Source organism: Vigna angularis, chromosome 11, assembly GCF_016808095.1.
Source record: "Vigna angularis cultivar LongXiaoDou No.4 chromosome 11, ASM1680809v1, whole genome shotgun sequence".
Taxonomy (NCBI): domain Eukaryota; kingdom Viridiplantae; phylum Streptophyta; class Magnoliopsida; order Fabales; family Fabaceae; genus Vigna; species Vigna angularis.
The window spans coordinates 21,398,735-21,420,384 of NC_068980.1; the positions used below are offsets into that span (position 1 = coordinate 21,398,735).

The 21,650-nt window shown below is 29.9% G+C and overlaps 2 protein-coding genes, 1 long non-coding RNA gene and 1 pseudogene across 8 annotated transcripts; 1 reads left to right on the forward strand and 3 right to left on the reverse strand.

Annotated features, from left to right (window-relative positions):
* Nucleotides 1-112: 112 nt before the first annotated feature.
* On the reverse strand, nucleotides 113-1,005 carry LOC108332637 (uncharacterized; annotated as a pseudogene).
* Nucleotides 1,006-7,557: 6,552 nt separating this feature from the next.
* LOC108333253 (protein SRG1) lies at nucleotides 7,558-9,811 on the reverse strand. Of its 2 annotated transcripts, none has more exons than XM_017568644.2 (4): nucleotides 9,490-9,811; nucleotides 8,898-9,145; nucleotides 8,380-8,704; nucleotides 7,558-8,071 (listed from the first exon to the last, which is right to left on the reverse strand). In XM_017568644.2, exons 1-4 carry the CDS (start codon nucleotides 9,727-9,729, stop codon nucleotides 7,832-7,834), a joined length of 1,053 nt encoding a protein of 350 aa, XP_017424133.1. In that variant the 5' UTR covers nucleotides 9,730-9,811; the 3' UTR covers nucleotides 7,558-7,831. The 2 variants fall into 2 exon arrangements, with proteins under 2 accessions (XP_017424133.1, XP_052727161.1); XM_052871201.1 differs by having other exon boundaries at nucleotides 8,898-9,237; nucleotides 9,490-9,659.
* A 908-nt stretch (nucleotides 9,812-10,719) lies between these two features.
* LOC108333699 (uncharacterized) lies at nucleotides 10,720-13,141 on the reverse strand. Its single transcript, XR_001832577.2, has 2 exons — nucleotides 12,961-13,141; nucleotides 10,720-10,966 (listed from the first exon to the last, which is right to left on the reverse strand). It is a non-coding gene; the product is annotated as an uncharacterized LOC108333699 (long non-coding RNA).
* A 1,119-nt stretch (nucleotides 13,142-14,260) lies between these two features.
* Nucleotides 14,261-19,703, forward strand: LOC108333038 (protein EMSY-LIKE 3). 5 transcript variants are annotated; one of them, XM_052871202.1, is made up of 11 exons: nucleotides 14,261-14,464; nucleotides 14,591-14,696; nucleotides 15,798-16,000; nucleotides 16,102-16,211; nucleotides 16,335-16,572; nucleotides 16,715-16,933; nucleotides 17,017-17,085; nucleotides 18,282-18,524; nucleotides 18,612-18,680; nucleotides 18,771-18,834; nucleotides 19,333-19,703. In XM_052871202.1, the coding sequence occupies exons 2-11, from the start codon at nucleotides 14,693-14,695 to the stop codon at nucleotides 19,377-19,379; spliced, it is 1,266 nt and encodes a 421-aa protein (XP_052727162.1). In that variant the 5' UTR covers nucleotides 14,261-14,464; nucleotides 14,591-14,692; the 3' UTR covers nucleotides 19,380-19,703. The 5 variants fall into 5 exon arrangements, 4 of the variants coding, with proteins under 4 accessions (XP_052727162.1, XP_052727164.1, XP_052727163.1 ...); XR_001832529.2 differs by lacking the exon at nucleotides 14,591-14,696 and having other exon boundaries at nucleotides 14,262-14,464; nucleotides 19,333-19,469; nucleotides 19,577-19,703; XM_052871204.1 differs by lacking the exon at nucleotides 16,102-16,211.
* Nucleotides 19,704-21,650: the final 1,947 nt, after the last annotated feature.

Sequence of the window (21,650 nt, forward strand, 5' to 3'; positions counted from 1 at the left end):
GTGATCAATTGAGTCCCTGTTTTGGTAAAATTGAATCAATAATGTCCTTGTCGTTAATTTTAGTAGACGGTGTTAACTTTTTGGCAAAGTGGCATGCTGAGGTGGCTTTTAATTAACACGTGACACGTTGTTTCCCCTTCCCCTTTCCCGAAACCTTCTCCCCTTCCCCTTTCCCTTCAGGGTCCTCAAAATAAAGCGTCATGAAATCAGGAATCTGGTCATCAGGCAAAGCAAAATACCCCAAAACCGTATCAACCATTTCCTCAAACGGAACAGAACCATCCATTATACTGGCGACAATAATTAAAAGGGCAAGTCCAAAGACCCTTTTTTACCTCAGACCCAAGCCAGAAATAAGTGGCAGCCTTTAATCCATTGTTGACCATAGTTTCCCACAAGGGTTCCCCAAGCCACCACTTGGGGTCATGGCTTCCCATGTAAAACGCCTCCCCAGAAACTGGATCGCTGAAGTGGTTATTGATTATGACATGGTAAGCAGGGTAGAGGCCGATGGTGATGGAATAATGGTTAGGGAAAGTGAGAGACGGAAAAACCGGAATCAAACCGGCTTCTGCTTCGGTTCCGTTAGCGATCAAACGAGAAATGTGGGGTGTTGGGACTTTGAATTGGTAACCGAATCGAAACCCATCTGAGGAAACTAAAAGGACAACGGGGCGGTTGAGTTTGGAGAGAGGCTGAGCGAGGAGAGAAGAGATTGATGGTGTTGGTGGCTTTGAAGAGAAGTAGAGAAAAGCGAAGGCGAAGGATGTTGATAAGGCAATGCAAGTGATGAAGATGAGAATGATGAAGAGGGCTTTGTGGGAAGAGGAAGATGAAGATGGAGAAGAAGAGTCGGAAGAATCTGTGCTGAACGAGATTTTGGTTGTTCTTCAGAGCTTTTGGCTATGGAAGTTTGGAAGAGAAAGAGAAAAGAGGTTGAGTAATTTTAGTTGTTCTTCAGAGCTTTTTCCACTGCCACGTGCTAATTAAAAACCACCTCAGCATGCCACTTTGCCAGAAAGTTAACACTGTTTACTAAAATTAACGGCAAGGACATTATTGATTCAATTTTACCAAAACAAGGACTCAATTGATCACTTCCAAAATTGGAGGACCCAATTGAAACTAACCCGCAAATATAGGGACTTCTGAACCTATTAAACCTAAATTTAAATGTTAAAATAGTCTAAAAATCTAAAAGTGACAAAACAATTATTTATTTTTCATTCATTAATTTCTCCATCCACAAGTAAATTCGTCTGATAAAAAGTATAAAATAAGGATCTTATAAAATTAAATCAAATCTATCCGCTTTATTTATAGATGATCAATCTAACCAAATTTTTCTTAGTTAAATTTTTCTTAAGCTTCCCTTATAAAATATTTCCAAAAGTATTTTTTTAAAGTTTGTTTTACAAATTTACTTTCGAATTCTTTTTAAAACTATTTTAATGAATGGATTTAATCCAGAAAAAAATTACTAAATGGGTTATATTTTTTTTATTAATGGATAAGATATTTTATTAAATTACTAACCTATCAAAATAGAGTAATAGAGTTTTTTATTTCTAATCTAATATAAAATTATTCCATTCGTCCATATCGTCACCCTTAAAAAAACTAATAATATAATTTAACTACATGTCTTTTTCCACATTTATGAAATGAAATAAGTATTTTATTTACAAAAGACTAAATTACTATGTGTTTGACAAATTTAATGATCGAATTGGTTATTTATTTTATTAAATGTACATTAAAAATAAACTTAATCACTTTTTACCTCCTTACTTATTTATTTTTCTATTTATTGAAAATTCCATCAAGATTCGCTATTTTCCATCCAATTAATAGAGAAATCATTAATAAATACATATTAACAATTTTAATTTCCATATAATGTAATTTATAACTAATTAAATCAATTTTAACAAACTAAAAGTCCCATTATGTTATTTTTAAAATTTAGAAATTCGATTATTAAACCAAATTTAATCAAATAAATAAAAGGAAAAGGAAAATAAAAAGAAAATTAACCCTAACAAGTATTTTTAAAATGTATTAATAAAAAAAAAGTTCCTCGTAAAAGGTATTTACCCGCTTGGTGAAGAAACAACGTGGTGGAGTGTCACAACACAACACTATAGTTTTATTTTGGCAAAAACATGCGTATTTCTCATTTTTAAATTTAAAATGTTGGTAGTTGAAACTTGTTTTTTCTGCAAAAGTATCTCGTGAGTATTTAATATGATCTTTAATTTTTCTTTTATTCATACAAATAAAGAATAACTTGATTATTAGAATGTAAACATTAATATAACTAATTGAAATTAAAAGTATTTTTTTAACCTAAAAGCATCAACTTTAAAGTTGTTCAATCGGTAAACTTTGTCTAACAGTTAAAAAAATAAAATATTTCTACTGTTAGATAATTCAAAGTTCAGTATTAACAATCTAACTATTTAGGTAAAAGAAATGTACAAAAGCATATAAATATAAAATATTTATTATTACAAAATTTAAAGAATTTTAAAACACATGAGTTAATAGCTTCTTTCAAAATATGAAACAAGAATATTAAAATACACCGTGTCATATAATTATGTGCATTTTTTTTAAAAAAAAAAAACTTTAAACTTCAACCTACAACCTTATGTAATAGAAACGATCACTGAAAAAAATACAAAAACCAACAAATAAACTAATTATAACATAAACATACATATACAATTCTCATATATAATAATATTTTTCAATAACATTAAACCAACTTTATTCAAGACAACAATTTTCATATGCTCAATTGTTAACATATATGATCTAAACTCAATATATGAATTTTTGTATATTCTCAAGGTCTAAAAGTTTTAATTTGTCACACGTAAATGAAATTTTTAATATTATCCTTCCAAAAGTGATACATGATCCATTTTTTTCATTACAAAGTGAGTTCACCTATAGCCTAATAGAAATGAAATCCACCACTCCAAGGCTAACTATAGGAACATCATTTCCTCTTCCTTCCTTCTAAGTCTAATAATCTCATGGGGTAGAAAAGTAACATCTAAAAAGTGTTCCTAATAAATGCATAACACTAAATTTACATATCATATAACATTCCTCATACCTAATAACATTTCCTTTAACCATTCAAATACACAACATGCATAACCTCCTCATCAAATCACATATTCACCAAGCCTTCATTCTCAAAAGTATTCTTTGTATTTCAACATTTACCACATTCTATTCAAATAAACTTCATACATTAACCACAATATATATATATATATATATATATATATATATATATATATATATATATATAGATATATATACACACCTATATCATTTATCATATACATTCTTTTATTGTAAGATCAAACTAAAACCACAAATAAGAATGTTCTTCACAAAAGAGAAACCTAAAATATGACAAACATATAAGGCTAACTTTTCTAGACCTCAAATCATAGATATCACCAATCAAAGTAATAATTCATGTGTTTAGGACGTGTTGTTAACATTTTAGCTCAATCTAACGATTAACGAAATGAGAATCCCATTTTCCTCTAGAGATGTAAATTAGGAAACTAGGGTGGCACCCTGTGCTGGAAAAGTGGCAACCGACTCTACAAACCCGTGGAAACGCTAATTTGAGTGTGCCCAACGATCCAAAAGTGGTGCCAGTGCCCCCAAGTTAGTGGCCACTATCTTAATGGCGCCCGACGACGATGCAATGTCATTCGACGGTGTATTAGTACCCATAACTTCTTTTGAGCTTTGAACTGAGTAATTTGGCATTTTTGAGTTAGTCCCCACTTAATAAACCTTTAAATACCTTAAACTTTCAAGTTTCAAACTCAGGAAGTGTCATATTACTTAATTCAAGCCTCACACTCAAACAAAACCATATTAGAATTTTCATACATATCACAACTCAATGTAAAATTTACAAATATTCAACATAATGTCTGATGTGATCACAAATATATGGCAAAGGATGAAAAGAATAAAAGGATTACATGAAGCATGACCAAAAGAAATTATCTCATTTCTTGGCTCCTTTATGCCTTTGTTCAAAAAGAATATAGTAGGTTTTTTTGGCTTGTATTATGCCTTTAGTAGTATATGTTGTTTCTTTTTCTCTATGCTTTATCTTTTGTAAGAATTTATATATCTTCCTTCTCTTTAAAGTGCAAGCAATGTATGACTTCATATAATTTGGATTTAAAAGGAAAAGAAGAATAGATAAGTCTTCATTTAGTTATTTGTAACACAAGACAACTCTTGTGTTATATTTCTAGAACCAATAATATTTTATATTTTAAAAAAAATTACTTTTTAAAATTATATTTTAAAATTCAATGATAAAAAAAATATTTTACTTTTTAAAATTATATCTCTGAAACCAAATTTAAATATTAATTTCAGAAATAGTGATGGTTTTTAAAAGCTAAAATATAAATTAGAAAATAGAAAAGATACGGAATTGAAATTTCTTTTTAAAAATTTGAAAATTTATAAATTCATCGCTTTCAATTGTAAAAATAATATTCAAATTATTATTTTCTTAAATTTTAAGATTTGAATTTTTTATTTGCATATTTTTACACTTAAAATAGTTAAATAAATTAAAAAAACATGCATCTTATGTATCCAATTAATATTTTATTTTTTAAATTTCATTTTTGGAATAAAATTTAAATATTAATTTTATAAATAACTTTATTATTTAGAATTTAAAATTTGAAACATAAATTAGAAAACAGAAAAATATGGAATTAAAATTTAACTTTAAATATTGAAATTATCATAAATTGATTTGTGAGATAATAATCATATTATTATCACTTATTATAACCAGTAAAAACATATAAATAAAATTTAAAATATAATATGAATCATTATTAAAGGTAATGATTATAAATTTATAAAACAACTAAAATTTCTTAAAATACATTTTATCTGTATGTTAGACATAAGAAATATTTAAAAAAAATGACGATTGAAAAGATGGTCGTAGAAAAGTTAAATGGTGTATCTTATATTTGGAAAATATTAGTTATTCTTAAAGAATAATTTAGAAAGAAATTGCGAATATAAATTGATGAATCCGAATATATATTATTATAAATAATCTTAAATTTTAAAAAGTTTCATTTGCATATTTTTATACTTCAAATATTTAAATAAATGAAAAGAAAAATAAGACATATATATATATATATATATATATATATATATATATATATATATATATATATATATATATCCAAGTATTAGAACTAATATGTTTTTATTTAATTATCAATTAATATAATTTAGCTTTAATTAAATGTCTATTAAATAGTATTAATGTAAACATTAATGCATAGTTTTTATTTGATAGAAGCGACTTAGTTTTGTTATTATTATCATCGCTACTTTTTAAAACAATACTTTTATTTTGAAAAAGAAAAAGGAACGATTAAAATTTGAATAAATTTTAAAATAATTATAATTATGTGTCTTTAAGATCAAATTATTTGCAGTTATTTCTTAAAATAAGTAATTACCTAATAAATAAGAAAACAGTTATTACTTTATTTATTTGTCTAATTTGAGTATTTTTAAAAATATTTTTTTTAAGAAATAAATTAAATTTGTTGACAAAACATGAGGATTTTCATTATGGTTAAACCTAAGTTTATTCCAGTGATTATTATAAGGATTTAGAAAATTATATTTTAGAATTGATAATGTCTTTAGATAATTAAATTCGATTACTTTAAAACATATTATCTTTAGAAATTACTTTATTATATGTCTTCAGTTTTATTTATCTTATTCTTAGTTTTTTTTATTGAAGATTTGGTATTGTTGGAGTCATTCTTGCGACGAATTCTTTAAGTTTAACCGACCAAGTTCTCAATTTAAGTAAACATATTTTCTACTCTTTTTTCTCTTGGTCAATTCTTTTTTTCTCTTACACTTGAGTACTTATTGGTCACATGTGTCATCTAAATCATCAATATGAGTGTATTTATTGATCAATGATCATAATGGTATGTCATGATCGTTCATGTGATGTTTTTAAATGTATATAGAGCATCTTGCGATTTTGGAAGGGTTTTGCTATCTTAAAGTTGTGTATGCTACCAAATAAGGTGAGGAAATCTAATTTTTGTTTTTACTTTTACTTCTAGTTTTACTTGTTGGTTGTAATTTAAGTGTTTTGAAAACTTAGCTTTGGATCATTCCTTGATTAGGTCTATGTTGATATTGAATTTGTTGAATATGTTATAACTTATGTATGTAATTTATATTGTTTTTATTATATTGGATTCCTAGTTTGCTATGATGTGAGTTTGAATGAGAGAATTTTAGATTAAGCAACTGAGGAGATTTGTACTAGTGTGGGAAGTGTTTTTGAAACTGGTTAAATTTGATGTTTTTACTCGTTTTTACTAGTTTTGATGGTTTTAATTGTTTATTTTCCAGAAGGTTGTAGTAAAGATATGAATTGATGTAATGTAAGGAATTTCATGAGGGAACTTTTCAATTATTATGATTCTTTAAAGTAGGCACTCTAGTATGAATTCATGAATGGAGCTATCTTGACACTGTACTAACAATTCACACGCATGTAGAGTAAAATGGGTTAGATGGTGAGTGTAGTAGGATGTCTTAGTATAAGGATTTTACCTTGACCAATGACGATGAGAGGACTGACCTTTTCTCAGGTAGGGGTAAAGTCCATTGACAATTTTTATGAACATATAATCAATTATGATAAATTTATAATGTGTAACTAAATTATTAATTAAAATTTTTATAGTTTTTATAATTGATTATATGTAACGAAATTAAATTTATTTTTCATTAGGCTTACAAATAATTATGTTAAGAAATAATTAATTATATGGTTTTAAAATATATTTTCAAGGTTTGCTTAATCAATCAATGATGTGAAGTTTTAATCAGTTATTGATTGTTTTAAAGGCATAATCAATTAAATTATATCAAGTATTTTTAAAATTCAACTTTTGCAAACAATCGATTATGATTACCTATAATTTGATTGAATTGTTTCAAAATACTTTTGAGTTACTTAAAGAATATAATAATCAATTATCATTAAATATAATTTATTATATTCATTTTTTCCTTTCCAAATATTTTTTCAAACCAATTCGATAACGTAGAATATGCGTGAATCTTTACTAAATATATGGAAGGAATTCACTTTGTTGCACCCTAAATATCTCACCTTCTTAATCTTCTTGACTTTTTTCCTTCCTCTCCACATGTGGTGCTAAATATTGGAAATCTCACATCAATTAGCAATACGACTAATTTATAGTATATAAATAGATGCAAATCTCATTTTATAAATTGATTTAATGGAATTAAATTAGACTTAAAATTCACTTCTTAACACTAACTATAAAAGTGAATGAAATCGAGTACTGTAATATATAGTCTTAAACAAGACTTTATATATATATATATATATATATGCCACACGTATAAAAGAAAATCATTAAGACACTAGAAGATAGTACAGTCACAGACTAGTAGACAACCACTTAGTCTTAATACTGCTAAAAGTACGATAAGGATCCGTACTCTTCAAAACAATCATGGTTTAGAGTCAATCAACACATGTTTCATTAAAATGAAAACTACAATTTATTCTTATTCTTTTAAAACAGAAAAATAAATCGTTCTAGAATTCTTATTAGTCCACACTTTCCTAGACCGGGAAAATAAAGAAAGTGTGTAGTGCAAATGTGTGATCCAAGAAGGAAGTGATATTGGAAATATTGTACAAATTTAACATCATTGATCATATTCTGAGCATATCAAGAAAGGATTCATCAAGTTTCCTGTTGAAAAACTTGCTGAAATACTCTGCATTTGTCAATTTCTTGTATACAGCTACCTTCCCTTCACCTATAAGTTCGTCAGCAGGTCCAATGTTCGTATCAGGGCTTGGATAGCAGAATGTCACTATTGAAAACCTTTCCTTCCACTTATTTACTACAGCTCTGTGCTCAGGTGCTTTGTATATCCCATTGCTCATCACCTGCATAATGGAAAAACATGCAACATGCAACATCAAACTCAGGTTTTTTATTTTAATGTTTTGGTATATAATGTTATAGTAAGTTTGTTGATTTAGAGTGACCACTTACAAGTCACAAAAACAATGATTTCTGATCATAGTGTAAATTTTTTCTTTTGAGAAAATCTAATTTTCCAGAGTACATAATGTGATGTCAATGATTGCTCAAATATAATGCAGACTTGTTTATCCATTCATTTGATCTGTAACAAACTTCCAATAATCTATCCATGATTGAATGTCCTGTCTAATGAGTCACAAGTACAAACCTCAATAATTTGGCCAATGTTTACAACAATGGCTCCTTCTATAGGCTCAACATTGAGCCATGTTTTATCTCTGAGGAACTGCAACCCAGAAAAATCAGCAAAATCAAGCAAAAGAGTGATCCCAGAATTGTCAGCATGGGGCACAATCCCTAGAACTCTTTCAGGCTCTGGACAGGGTGGGTAGCAATTCATCCTTATATCATATAGTCCTTCTCTGAAACTTTCTGATATCTGTGTATCTTGAAGCCCCAAAGACATAGTAATGAACTTCATAATTGCAATTGTAACTTCCCTTATATCTTCAGAATATCTCTCTAATGTATCCCTGATAATCAAGTGCAAAATGACACCCTTACAAGCATGAGAATACAAATTCCACATTAGAATTTCTTGAATGAAACAAACAAGAGAGGAAAATAAGAGCAAGGAAACAGCTAAGTAATTAATGTAGAAGATCTCTAAGTATCATGATATAAACTGATCAAATATTCCAAGGCCATGCTTTATTATTCATGTACCTAAACTCAGGAGGGTTTTGTGGCCACAAATCCAATTTTCTGTTCTCAATGGGGAGGCATTTGAGAAAGATCATGTCATTCCAATCCAGCTTTTGATCTTCTGAGGTAACAAATGCTTGGCCATAGCCTTCAAGGCTTCCTGGTCTCTGCGCCGATCGTTTCTTCTCTTGCAAAGGAAGCTCAAAAAATCTCCGAACATGATTCCCCATGTTCTTAATAGAAGTATTTGAAACTCCATGATTTACCAGCTGGAAGCAGAAAAGAAAGAAAATCAGGTACCAAGAAAGTAGAAGAAATGCTGATGATCTCTCCCTTGCCTTTTGTTGTATAAGCTGGTCACCTAGATTAACTTATAACTTATGAGTCTTCTCAGGAGAATTACTAAAGAGGAAGTTCATAGTTCATTGGATAGAAACAACACAAATAAAACATGAGCTTAATCTATGGAAAGATTGACACTATTTACTATAAACAGCATGGATGCTAAAACACATAACCATCTAAGAGTAATGCTAATCCATAACTATATAAGAAATATTCTGAATTGGAATCAAAGGTGAAGGTGTTGATATCTAAGAAGCTCTTGTGGTACCTGAAAAACACCCCAGTCTCTGCATGCGAGGAGAAGCTTTTGAAGCTCGAGTTGGTGTGTGTCGGCGTTGACCAACTTTGCCATGTCTATCAAAGGTACACGAAGAGATGGATCAGAAGGGTAAGGGCCAATGACGTCATCACCATCTTCATCTCTTATGTACCTTGGTGGCACTTTCTCTGGCCTCTGAAATGCTAACTCTTGAACACTTGGAACTGAAACTGATGATTCAAGGTTCATTGGTTTCGAATCAATCGCCAAAGTCTCTTTGGGTCAATCAAGGGAGAAGATAAAGGCACCACTCCTCCCAACCGCCATATAATAGGTCCCATTTTCGACAAATTTAATATTTGATTATCATTTTGTGTTTTTGTCTTTTTCTGTTCACTGTGCAGATATGTTTCAAGCATTTGAATTTTAGATTCATCTCCCCTTTGTCATTTATACTTCAAGCATGTGCATTTTCAACCTTTTTCCTGTTTAATTACCATGCTTTTTGCAAAAGTAGGGTTTTTTCTTTTCTACACTGGAGAAAAGTTTGAATCTCCAGCCTCAGATTCAAACTCTCCAATCCAATCCAAGTTGAATCATATATTTCTGCTCCAACAAAATAAATCTAGCAAGTAATAACTTAGATGTAATGGTTAAACACGTTTCACTTAAATGGATAATATAAGAAATTCATATTTAATTGTAGCTGTGTATAAATTTTTTTGGAAGCAGTAGTTGTTATAGTGTCCTTCTAACAGAAGAATTATCATAACAATTTAGTTGTTTCATAAGTTATGGAACGTATGTTATATGTAAGCATTAATTGAATTTTTTAGGTTTGTCGAACGATAGTATAATATTTAATATTTCATCATCTTTACGATTTTTATTGTCAGGTTAAGAAAATAGAATTACATTGTTGATGTAAATCCTTTATAAGGAAGGAATAACTTTAATAAACTTAGGAGGTGACGGAGAAGAGAAACCCTATGAAAATAATAATAAATTGTAAAAGGAAACAAAAAATGGTTTAAAGAAAAAGAACAGAAAAAACTCTACTTTTGAAAGAAACTCACAAATATTAAGTATTAAAAGCATTAGCTATTTGAAAAACTTTTCAAAGATAAAAGTCGAAGTAAAATACTCTAAATATTCTCAAAGTTGTCTCACACAAAGTAAAGTTTAGTCGATCTTAAAAGGTATTTTTCAAGATGTTAGACTCTATGACGTCCCAAAATATATAGAAAAAGCGTACATATAATAACGTTAGTCAAGAGTAATTAGGATTACAGTCATCTTTAGAATAGTGTGGAATTGAAAACTAGAGTATTAAAATTCCTCCCTGAAAATTACAGAGAATTTAAAACTTTAAATGCACTAAAGTTCTTCAAAATAATATGAGTTCATGGAAATAAAAACTAGCAAATCTAAGCTGCAGCACTATCGTCCCTATCAAGAGCCGTTTCCAAAGTATCCTCTTCGTCATCTGCTCCCACCCAAGTGGATGATCATCACAAAAGGAAACACATACAACATGCACAAACACAAGCAAGCAAGGGTGAGCTAATTATATATAAAATGCATGCATCATGTCAAGCATAGAATCTACAAGACTTATTCTCAAATCAAAACAGATTAAGACAGGTATCCTAACATGTTGAACACTAGACTTGACTCGTCCGGACTTTAGAATGAGAGTCGAGCTATGGTGGGTCATGCACCCGTGGTGGCTTATGAAACTTGGGTTCCCCACCCTGCCACAGTCATGAGGTTAGTCTGTTCCGCGCTTTGGAGCATACTGGAAGCCTTCGAGACTAAGACCTCCTGCTACTCCTCACCACATGGTTCAATCCTCTCTACGTGAGAAGAAAGACCATTGGAGTGTCAGGAAGACCTCCAAGACTGAGCTCCTATTTTCATTCTAAACCACTAAGAATCTCTCACCAAGAGATTCTACACAGATGGAACTTGGTTTACCACTTGGATCGTACTTTCATAACTTTGTAATCATATACTTTTTGCCACAATCAACATATACATAATCTCAACAATATACTTTAACTCATTCATCACAAGTTATAAAAGTAACAGCTCCATAAATTTAATCTAAATTTATCAATACCAGAATCTTTATAATTTATTTTCAATGCCTATACTCATATACACTGAAAACATGTTTCCTTTAGTACTATTATAATAGTTATATTAACCATAATTCTATTATAATATTTATATTAAATCAGTAAGTGTACCAAACATTCCTAATTTTCATATTAAACCAACACAATAACATTCATTCATATTATAATATTATAAATTATTATGAACATCACTAAGTATCACCATTTTCTTTTATACATATCATGTGTACCTATTAATTTTTCTTTTATATAATTATATTATATTAATAGAATATGTACTCTCTGTTACTAATTTTATATACATAACGATATTATATTAATATAATTTATTATCATACTTACTCTTGCATCTTTTGTATAAAATATATTAATATAATCTATCTCATACTTTCTTTTATATATATATATATATATATATATATATATATATATATATATATATATATATATATCAAACATACTCCCCTGCATCTTATATATATTCCTATTATATTAATTCCAACACTTCTTCCATAAAGTAACCACTGTTGCATGGCTCTATTCTACTCACACACCCGTCCTATGCATGCAAAATTTCATGCTTCCAATATTTCTTAAAGTTTCTTTTACTAACAAAAAGGATGGACCCCACCACTAACATACATATACTATTATTATAAAGAAACCCCTTCTTCCTTTCTATTTTGTACCTGACGCACACAACAACATTCCTCCAAGTTTCTCTCCACTCAACCTACGTAACCCACTTTTTTTTTTATATGGAAATGCTTAATTTACATTCCTTTCCATTCACATACCCATATGCCAATTCCAATGTAATTAAAAATAATATTTTAATATACCCATAGACCACACGTTCATGTATCTCTTCCAAGAATAAAACCCCTCAACCAATGTACCTCATTATTATATTTCACACATACAGTCCGCTTACACTTCCTAATTCTTATACCCCAAATCATTCAAATTTGGTAACCACATAATTTAAATATTAGATGCACAAATCTTTGATAAAACAGAAACGCCCTGTAGGAAAAATATCATTTTCGAAATTAACATGCATACATATACATAAAACAGATTCAACCCAAAAATAATTAGCTCCCCTTAACTTCTTTTGGGTTGCTCAATACAATTCACAGTAGATGCCCTAACAGTACCCTCCACACAGAGCGGAACTTGACAAAACCTACAGATCACCAAATTGGTGATAGAACATAGCGCTTACAGCTCGAATAAACAGAGAATGGAAGGAAAAACGTACAAGGCACGTGAACCCAGCAAAGTTGCATGCCCTAGGTTCTAGAACAGTGAAAGAGAAGGGGAAAAGGGAACTTACCGGTCGGAACAGGAAACTATTCGGTTCAAAATGAAGCTCTTGCCACCGCGATCGTTTAGGCACCTTCAAATTAAAATTTAAACGTTTGGATCTTTTAGAGAGAAGGCAGAGCAATTATTTAGGAAAAATGGTTTCTGTTTAGAGAGAAAAAGGGAAAGAGGTCAACAAAGTGAAAAAGAACTCTGAGCCCTTCCTAAGGTTAAGTTGGTCTTAGGCTGATGGGCTTGACTGCCCCACATAAAGCCCAGTGGCCCCTCATTCATTTACAGGCCCTTATAGAGTCTATTTTATAAACTACATGCCATGACTAAAGAGTAAAAAATACAATTTTTCATGTGTTTTAAGTCTAAACATAGGATTAATTAATAATCATGATTAATACTTATTTAATTTTTAATCTAGTTTAACATATAAGTAGTTCCTTACAATTAGAAAAAAAAGGTATATGGGTAGTTTTTAAATTTAAGGAAAAACTTATAATTTCTTTTTTCTTATATTGTGTTTATTTGTGGATGAATTCCTATTTACTTATAGTTTAGAAAATGTTATTATAAGTTTGTCAAGTAAAAAATGTTCCAAATTTTTTTTTTAGATATTATTTTTGTAAAACAACATTTCATACCACGTTGATATTTTGTTTAATGTTTTTATTAAACTTAATTGGTATGGAGACAATCTTATCCTAATATTAAAATATTAGTATGATAATGAAGTTATTTTAAATTAAGTAAAACTAATATTAGGATATTGGTATGATAAACGAAGTTATTTTAAATTAAGTAAAATTATAATGAAAATATTTAATTATCATTTTTCTTTAACTAAACAATCTTTAATTTTACTTTATTTTTCACATATTTTTCTTCTTTCCTTTTTTTATTTCTTTTCTGTTTTTGAATAAAAACTTAATTAAATATAATTTTTATTTATTTGAAATTTTTTAAAAGATATTTTAAGATGTGTTTTTCAATTTGAAAAAAAAATATAATAATTGAAATTAAAAAGATAGTTAAAATGATTATATACTAAAAAATTATTATTTAAATAAAAAAATTTCAATATCGTACTTATTATTTATTTATTAATTTTTTAATTATAATTTTTAAATAACTTTTCCAATATATAAATTATTCATAAATATTATTATAATACTATTATTACTATTATCATTAAAAACAATTTAATAACTTTCATTTTATATTTATTAAAATATATTTTTAATCTATTGCATCTCAAATCCCTTACAATTTTATACAAATTTTATTTCCAAATTTGATCACCTCCAACCCCTCCTAAAAAGAACATTACAGACTTTAATCTCTAAAAAATGACTGAATTCATCTATTCGATATAAACAAGTGAAGACAACCTTTTCGTTCCTCTATTCCTCGCTTGTTGTCGCCCACTTTGCTGCGATATTTGCTTCTGCGTTTTTTCTCCTGAATCTTGGAGCTTCGATTTCGCTGCAAACTGGCTATGGACTACGAACCCTACGACAGTAGCGGTGAGTTTCAAGTTTCGTACTTTTCTCCTATCTGTGCCAAAATCTTTAAGACTTGTTTTAATTATAGATTTAGGGCGTTGTTTTTATTCTCACTTGACCCATTTCTGTTTTCTTCTTTTTGATGAGTGTGGAGATTTCAATTGGCGCCAAATTGTTGGGTTTCATATGCTTGTGGAATCGGAGTATGTAAAAGCGAGTATCTTTAGAGCAACTGAGCGAGTTTGATTAATGGGTATAGCGCCAACACTACGTGTTTTGTGACCTAAGGGACAAAAGGATTAGTGTTTTACTTAATAGGTTTGTTCCATTGTGTGTTCTAGGAAATATTTGTGTGACATCGATTGAGGTAAAGAGATGGTAAATTGGTTAAGGTGGTTTGAGAGCATGTGTGAAGGGGGCCACTAAAAGAACTAGTGAGCAGAGTAAATTGAATGGTTTGTTTGTGAAAAGGGGGAGAGGGATACCTAGAAGAACATTAAAGGAAATTGTTATGCGGGATTTCATGGTGAATAATATTCTTGAAAGTTTGGTCTTTAATCAGCCTCACTTAGTGGGATGAAATTTTGTTGTTGTGTTTATTCCACGAAGAAGGTGGAAATATTCATGTCAATTTACGTGTTAGCTTGTCTTCCTATGGACTTTAAAGGAAGAAAAGGGTGCCCTCAGAACCTGGACATTTTAATGACTCGAGAGGCACAGGAAAGCAAGCCTCTGCCTCAATTAAGAAATGCATTAGAAAGAAGAAAAGAAAACAGGAAACTATTTGCTTGTTTTGCGTTAATGTGCCATGTAAATTTAACTACTTAAGTTAAGCCCTACATTTTTTATAAATGTAATAAGATAAAAAAATGTCGTATGGAAATGTCTATCCATTTGTTTACAAGGACTTCAATTTTTTTTTCTATATAAAATGTTTATGCTCTTGAGTTCCTTTAGTGTCAACTCTTTTATACTCCCTTTGACAGCCTTTTTTTTGGAACTATTTGTACACAATTCTCTATATGATACAGTGTAATGCTGTCATGTATAAGTTGCATTATTCCATGAGGAAATTTTGGTGCTTTTAATTATTTATCCTCTCCCTTTAGATAGTGTCTCTTATAAGTTAATTGTTATGATCCATAACTTATGGTTAATGAATTGTGTCCTAACTTTTTCGAATTAGTAAATGTATGTGTGCTACTCTTGATGCTCAGAATTGTGCTTACAAGCTGTTTCTTGAGAATCAGATAGATTTTTCACCAATGCCAAAAAAGTCTGGTTGATACCTATTTCAAGGATTCATTTGGCCTCTCATGTTATACTTACATTGCATGCATTCACTTGATTGCAGGAACTGATGATGATCTTCCACCAACTCATCAAAACAGAATCCCCAGAGGGCCACATCCTGCAAGGAATGGAAGATCTGCAGGAGCTTCATACCCAATGACATATGGTGAAATTGATATGGAAACTCAAATTCACAAGCTTGAGAAGGAAGCATACAGTTCAGTTCTACGAGCCTTTAAAGCTCAAGATGATGCCATTACTTGGGTATATTCTGTCATTTGATTTTCTCGTATGTGATATATTTATAATTTGTGAGATGATTTGATCAGGTTTAAATGACTGCTAAATGGCGTGTATTTCTTCAGGAGAAGGAAAGTTTGATTACAGAACTTAGAAAAGAACTAGGATTATCAAATGAGGAACACAGAGAACTTCTAGGCCATGTTAATGCAGATGATGTAATACAAAATATAAGGTCTGATAAAAGTTTCAAACATGGTTTCTTTCTGAACTATGCTTCAGAAGTGAGATTTCCATTGTTTTTTCCATATATCCAATTTTATTTTCTTAATCAACACCTTACTGAACATTATTTTAGGGACTGGAGACAAGCAGGAGGCCATCAGCCTGGTATGCTGAATATTGGGCAAACTATTCATGATTCAATTCCAAGTCCCACTGTCTCTGTATCTCGTAAAAAGCAGAAGATAATGGCGTCCACTCCTTTAGAATCTTTTGGTGGACCTTCTCCATTTCACCCCCAACCACCCGTTCAGCCATCTTTGGTTGCAAAACCAGGATCTGTTTCTGGATCCAAGGGCAAGAAGCACAAACCTGTAAGCAAATGATAAGTTTTATTAGTGCTCTTCCTTTCTGTATTGCTTTTTACTGAGTTTGGGTTTGTCTCCTATGCAGACATGGATTACACTTTTTTGTACTAAGGAATAGTAATTAAATAATGTTGCCCTTTACTTGCAGGGCCAAGTATTACTGGGTGTATCTTCAATAAAGAAATATCCTTCATCAGGACTCAGTGGAAGGAATCAAGTACCTAATAGAGCTCCTTCTGGTATTGAAACGGGTGAGCTTGCTAATGAAGCATCACTGGTTTCACTAGTTGGTAGGAAAGTGCAAACACGATGGCCTGATGACAACAACTTTTATGAAGCTGTTATATCTGACTACAATCGAGCTGATGTACTCACATTCCCCCAATTAACTAAGATTTTGTTTCAGGTAGTATATAGCCGAGATGCTTATGTTTACTTCTAACTTTTCAGGGTCGATATGCTCTGGTATATGACATGGGGACTGCAAATGAAACGTGGGAATGGGTTAATCTGTCAGAGGTATTTCTGATACTGATTACTGTTGTGAAATTCTTATGTGTTTATGATTAACATATCATCATCACAATGTTATAACTATAAAATTATGGTTGGAAACATGTTTGGGTTAAGAAGTTTGAAATGGCAATCAAGCAGTAAGAGAACAGTCAGACATTATTGTTCTCTTCACAACCCCAGCCCTAAAAAGGGTTGCTGATAGTGTTCCATTTCTTTTAAAAAAAAAAAAGAGGTTTATAGTCTTCTCTAAAGGTGATAAAGCAAGTATGTTGTGGCAGCAAAAGGTTCATCTATAATCAACTAAAGAACATTTTACCAGTATTAATATTTTATATTCATAGAAACAAATAGTTTAGCATTGCCAAAATGGTCTATTATATTACTTAGGAATTTAAACAGATTCATTTTTATGTTATGGTATTGTTATTTACATTTTGGGGATATCAATGTGTAATTTAATATCTTTGACTATAGTTATAAAGAGTTTGATAGGGACTTGGGTGTTGACGGGTGCTTAAATCTAGCATCAAGCAGAATGGGATGCTTAGTGGAGTTTTAACTCTAGTTCTATCTCCTTAATTGCTAGCTTTTAAGGGTTCTCCAAGTACTTGGTACTTATCAATTGGTATCAAAGCTCATTGTCGATGTCTCAAAAAAAAAGAGCTTCCTAGATAGTGTTATGACTTACGAGGAAATTGAGTGGAGTGTCATGGTGAATGAAAGTTCCCAAGGCATCATCTCGTACAGAAGGTATAGGGACTTGGGTATTATGTGGCACCAAAGTCACACATAAAGTAGTATGGTATGTTCGATATAGAGTATTTAACTGTTTGGTTCTTTCCCCTTAATGTCATAAAGAAAATAAACTTGTACTGCTCTTTTTTCTTTTTAGTTTATTTAATTTTTGGCATATGTTGCAATCCTTTCATTTTCAGTATTGAAATAGAGAATGAAAACTGGCTGAAGAGAATTGTATGATGCTTAATACTTCAAAGTTAATGAATGCAGCTATTGATAGTATATGAAATGGAATTTGTTGTCCAACATGTTTTAAACTTTCCTTTTTTTTAAGCCCTGAATTGTAGTGGTTATTTGAAAGCATTGCTCTTCCATGTAGTAAATGTACAATACTATGCTTGCATTGTTAGCACTGCACTGTAATGTCTTTAGCTCATGCAAAAATATTATTGTTACTGCAGATCTCTCCTGAAGATATTCAGTGGGTCGGTGAGGATCCAGGAATCAATCATGGTGGGGGTCTTCGTGGATCTGGTAATGGGATGAGTAGGTCTGTAGGACGTGGCAGTGTTCCAGGAGCTGTAAGAGGTAGGGGAACCACAAAGGGACAATCCAAAATGGATTTCTTTCCATCACAGAATGGAATTGGAAAGAAGACTCTAGATGATATACACATACTTCACACAGACACGCTAGTGAAGAAGGTTACTGAAAACACTTCAATCAGAATAGTACTCTTTGAGATTATTTGATCTTATTTGACATATTCAAGTGTCTGATGAACATGACAGGTAGAGAGGGTATTCAATGCTAATCATCCTGATGCACTTGAAATTGAACAAGTCATGAAGGTATTAAAGGTAAGGGACAGATACATATGTCAGTGTGCGATTTCATGTATTTTCCTTTAAATGGTGTATGTACAGATAATTCATGTGAAATAAACGCAGGATCACGAGCAAGCTCTTATTGATGCAATTGCAAGACTTGCAGATCTTTCTGATGGCGAAAGTGGTATTTTTCTGATTTGATTCCTTTTAGCAAATACCATCTGAAAATTGATGAATGGTCTTCTAAATTAGAAATTAGAATAATGTGGACATCAATGAATCTAGTTAGTGCAGATAATTATGAATAAAATACTACTATTTGCATTCTTTCAGCATCATATTTTTTATGATGCTGGCATAATATGGTTTGCAGTCACTTTCAACTTAAATCCATGATGCATTAAAGGAGTTGCCACAATTTTTGCACTGTGTTCAATCATGTCACTAATTTGTACCTAGCAACTGTGAAGTAAATTATCATATCATATACCAAAAAGAAAAATATTCCATACTTTCTTGCTTCCGTGTTTCTCCTATTCAAACAACCATATCCTATGTATTTATTGATACATTTTTTATATTAAAAAGGTAATATCATTCTTACTCAAAAATGAAGTGATGAAAAGGCCATATTAGTCAAATCTTTGTTTAGCCGTTCTTGATGTTCTTATTGTTTATACAGATGAGGATGGCCACCATTTCGCACATGCTCAACCAATGGAAAGATGATGTGGAAAACCATCTTTGTAAAATGGGAAGAGTTGGCATTATTATAGTCGCAAAAACTTGGAAAATCTGAAGTTCTCTTACGCTATGAAGGTAATTTCCCTGACAGACAACTCTTGTGCATGTCATTCATTTTGACTAGGTTGAAAATTAGGTAGTTTAGTAATGATTATTCACTGAGGTTTTAAGATTTGACACAGGATACTCGGATGCTTGTACACATTCATGATAGTGTATAAATTCTTGTATTTGTTGTGTATTATGTATGGATTCACTCTTCTGTTATGTATTACTCTCTGACTTCTATACAAGACCATGTTCATAAAATTACTCTCAGATCCTTTTTAATTATTTGTCGAAACTTTTGTAAGTGAGTTTGGTTTTGTTAAGGAAAGAATGTGATTTTGCACTGAGAATCCACACTATATGTAGCTACGATAATATTTTAATTTTTTGGATAACTTTATTTTCATTATTATGAATTATTCTTCATTAAATATGGGAATTAATATGTTTTGAAATTCTAGAAATGTTCAATTAAGTGGATATTCTCTATTGAGTTTTTTTTTTTTTGTATTTATAAGATGTAAGAGAAATACATGAATGAGTGATTATATAGATCTTCTCTCTCATATTACCATTAAAAAAATATTTTTAACATTCATTTGAAAACAATGCACCAAAAAAAACAAGGGCAACAATAATAAGAGTATGAATAGTAGTCCTTTTGGCGACGGATAAATAGGTTTATACATACTTTAGAGTATTTTTTTAAGAGAGTCCTTTAGCAATTAAATGAATGTTGTGACATTCAATAGACTCATCCAATCTTGTTTTAGTCTTATAAACATCTCATGGATATTGAGAAATGTAAAAATAATATTTCTTCATGTAGTTTTTGCCAAGAAAAGTCTGAATTGAGTGATAAAAAAGTTTCTGAATTACATAATTTAACGTGTTTTGAATTGCACAATTTAAAATTATTTTTTTTGTAATATTGTTGAAGAATTGAAATTGAGAAAAATTTAAGAACGCATTATGAATTGTATAATATAAAAATATATTTTAAATTGTATAATTCAAATTATATTACTAAATCTAAAATAAGATCTGGATTAGTATAGGTAATATTCACTTTGGGTAATTTCTTTTAGCACCATTATACCTTTTCTTCCTGCACCTTCGTAGGTGTAGAAAAAAAATCCCAATTATCCATGGGTTGAAAACATTTTAGATCCTGCAATTTGAAATTTAAAAATGTGTTTTTTTCACTAAAATTGAAATATTATAAAAAAAAGTGTGTAGACGTTCTAGTAATTAAAAATTCCATTAATGTAGTAATGTGTATTAAATTATTTATTCACTACAAAAATGATGGTTATAAATATCTAAGTTGAACTAAATTTACCAACTAGTGTTGACATAGTGGTAAAAAGTTTGGAAAAAGACATAAATTTTTAAATTCCGTCTCTATGGTTATTTTGGTACACATACAAAAGGGTAAAAACTGGATTTTGTCTAAGTTCTCTGATCAATAATATTTTATTTATAAGTTCTCTGATTTTTCAATGTACACTTTTCATCTGAAGTTTGAAACATTGATAATTTCAAATTCAAACGGTTATTAGTGCGTTCCAATCGATGATTTTCATTTGAAGTGGTCTTTATAATTACTAAAATGGCGAGAAATTACGAATAAAAATTATAAAGTGGGAGCTGTATGGGGGAGAAAAAAAGAAGATTAAACATACTTCTCCATAGCTTTTAGAAAAAGAAAAACACAAAAAGTATTAAAATTAACTTTTATAAAAGTTAAAATTAATTTATATACAAATAAATTTGTAAAGAGACTTCTATTTTTTTTCTAACTTCTTTAATTTTTATTTGTTTGAACAATTTTCTCCTACAAATTAGAAAAAGAAAAAAAAAATTAAAATTGACTTCCTCAAAAATTCAAAATAATGTATACATAAATTAATTTGTATAAGTTTCCTTTGACAGAAAAATATTTCTAATTATTGTACTTAAACAAATCTTTTCAAAAAGATTCTAGAAGAAAATTAGCAGTATGTTAAAAGAAATTATATTTTCTTTTATGTAATTTCTTTAAAATGTAGCTTCTAACTTGCACTAAAATAATTTTAACTCATAAAAAGTTATCTTATTTTTTTTAAATAATTATACTGTCACAATAAAGTTAAACATTAATATTGTGGTTGGATGAGTAGTTTAGAAGAATAACTCATTTATTTGAAAATTTTAAAATTCTTTATA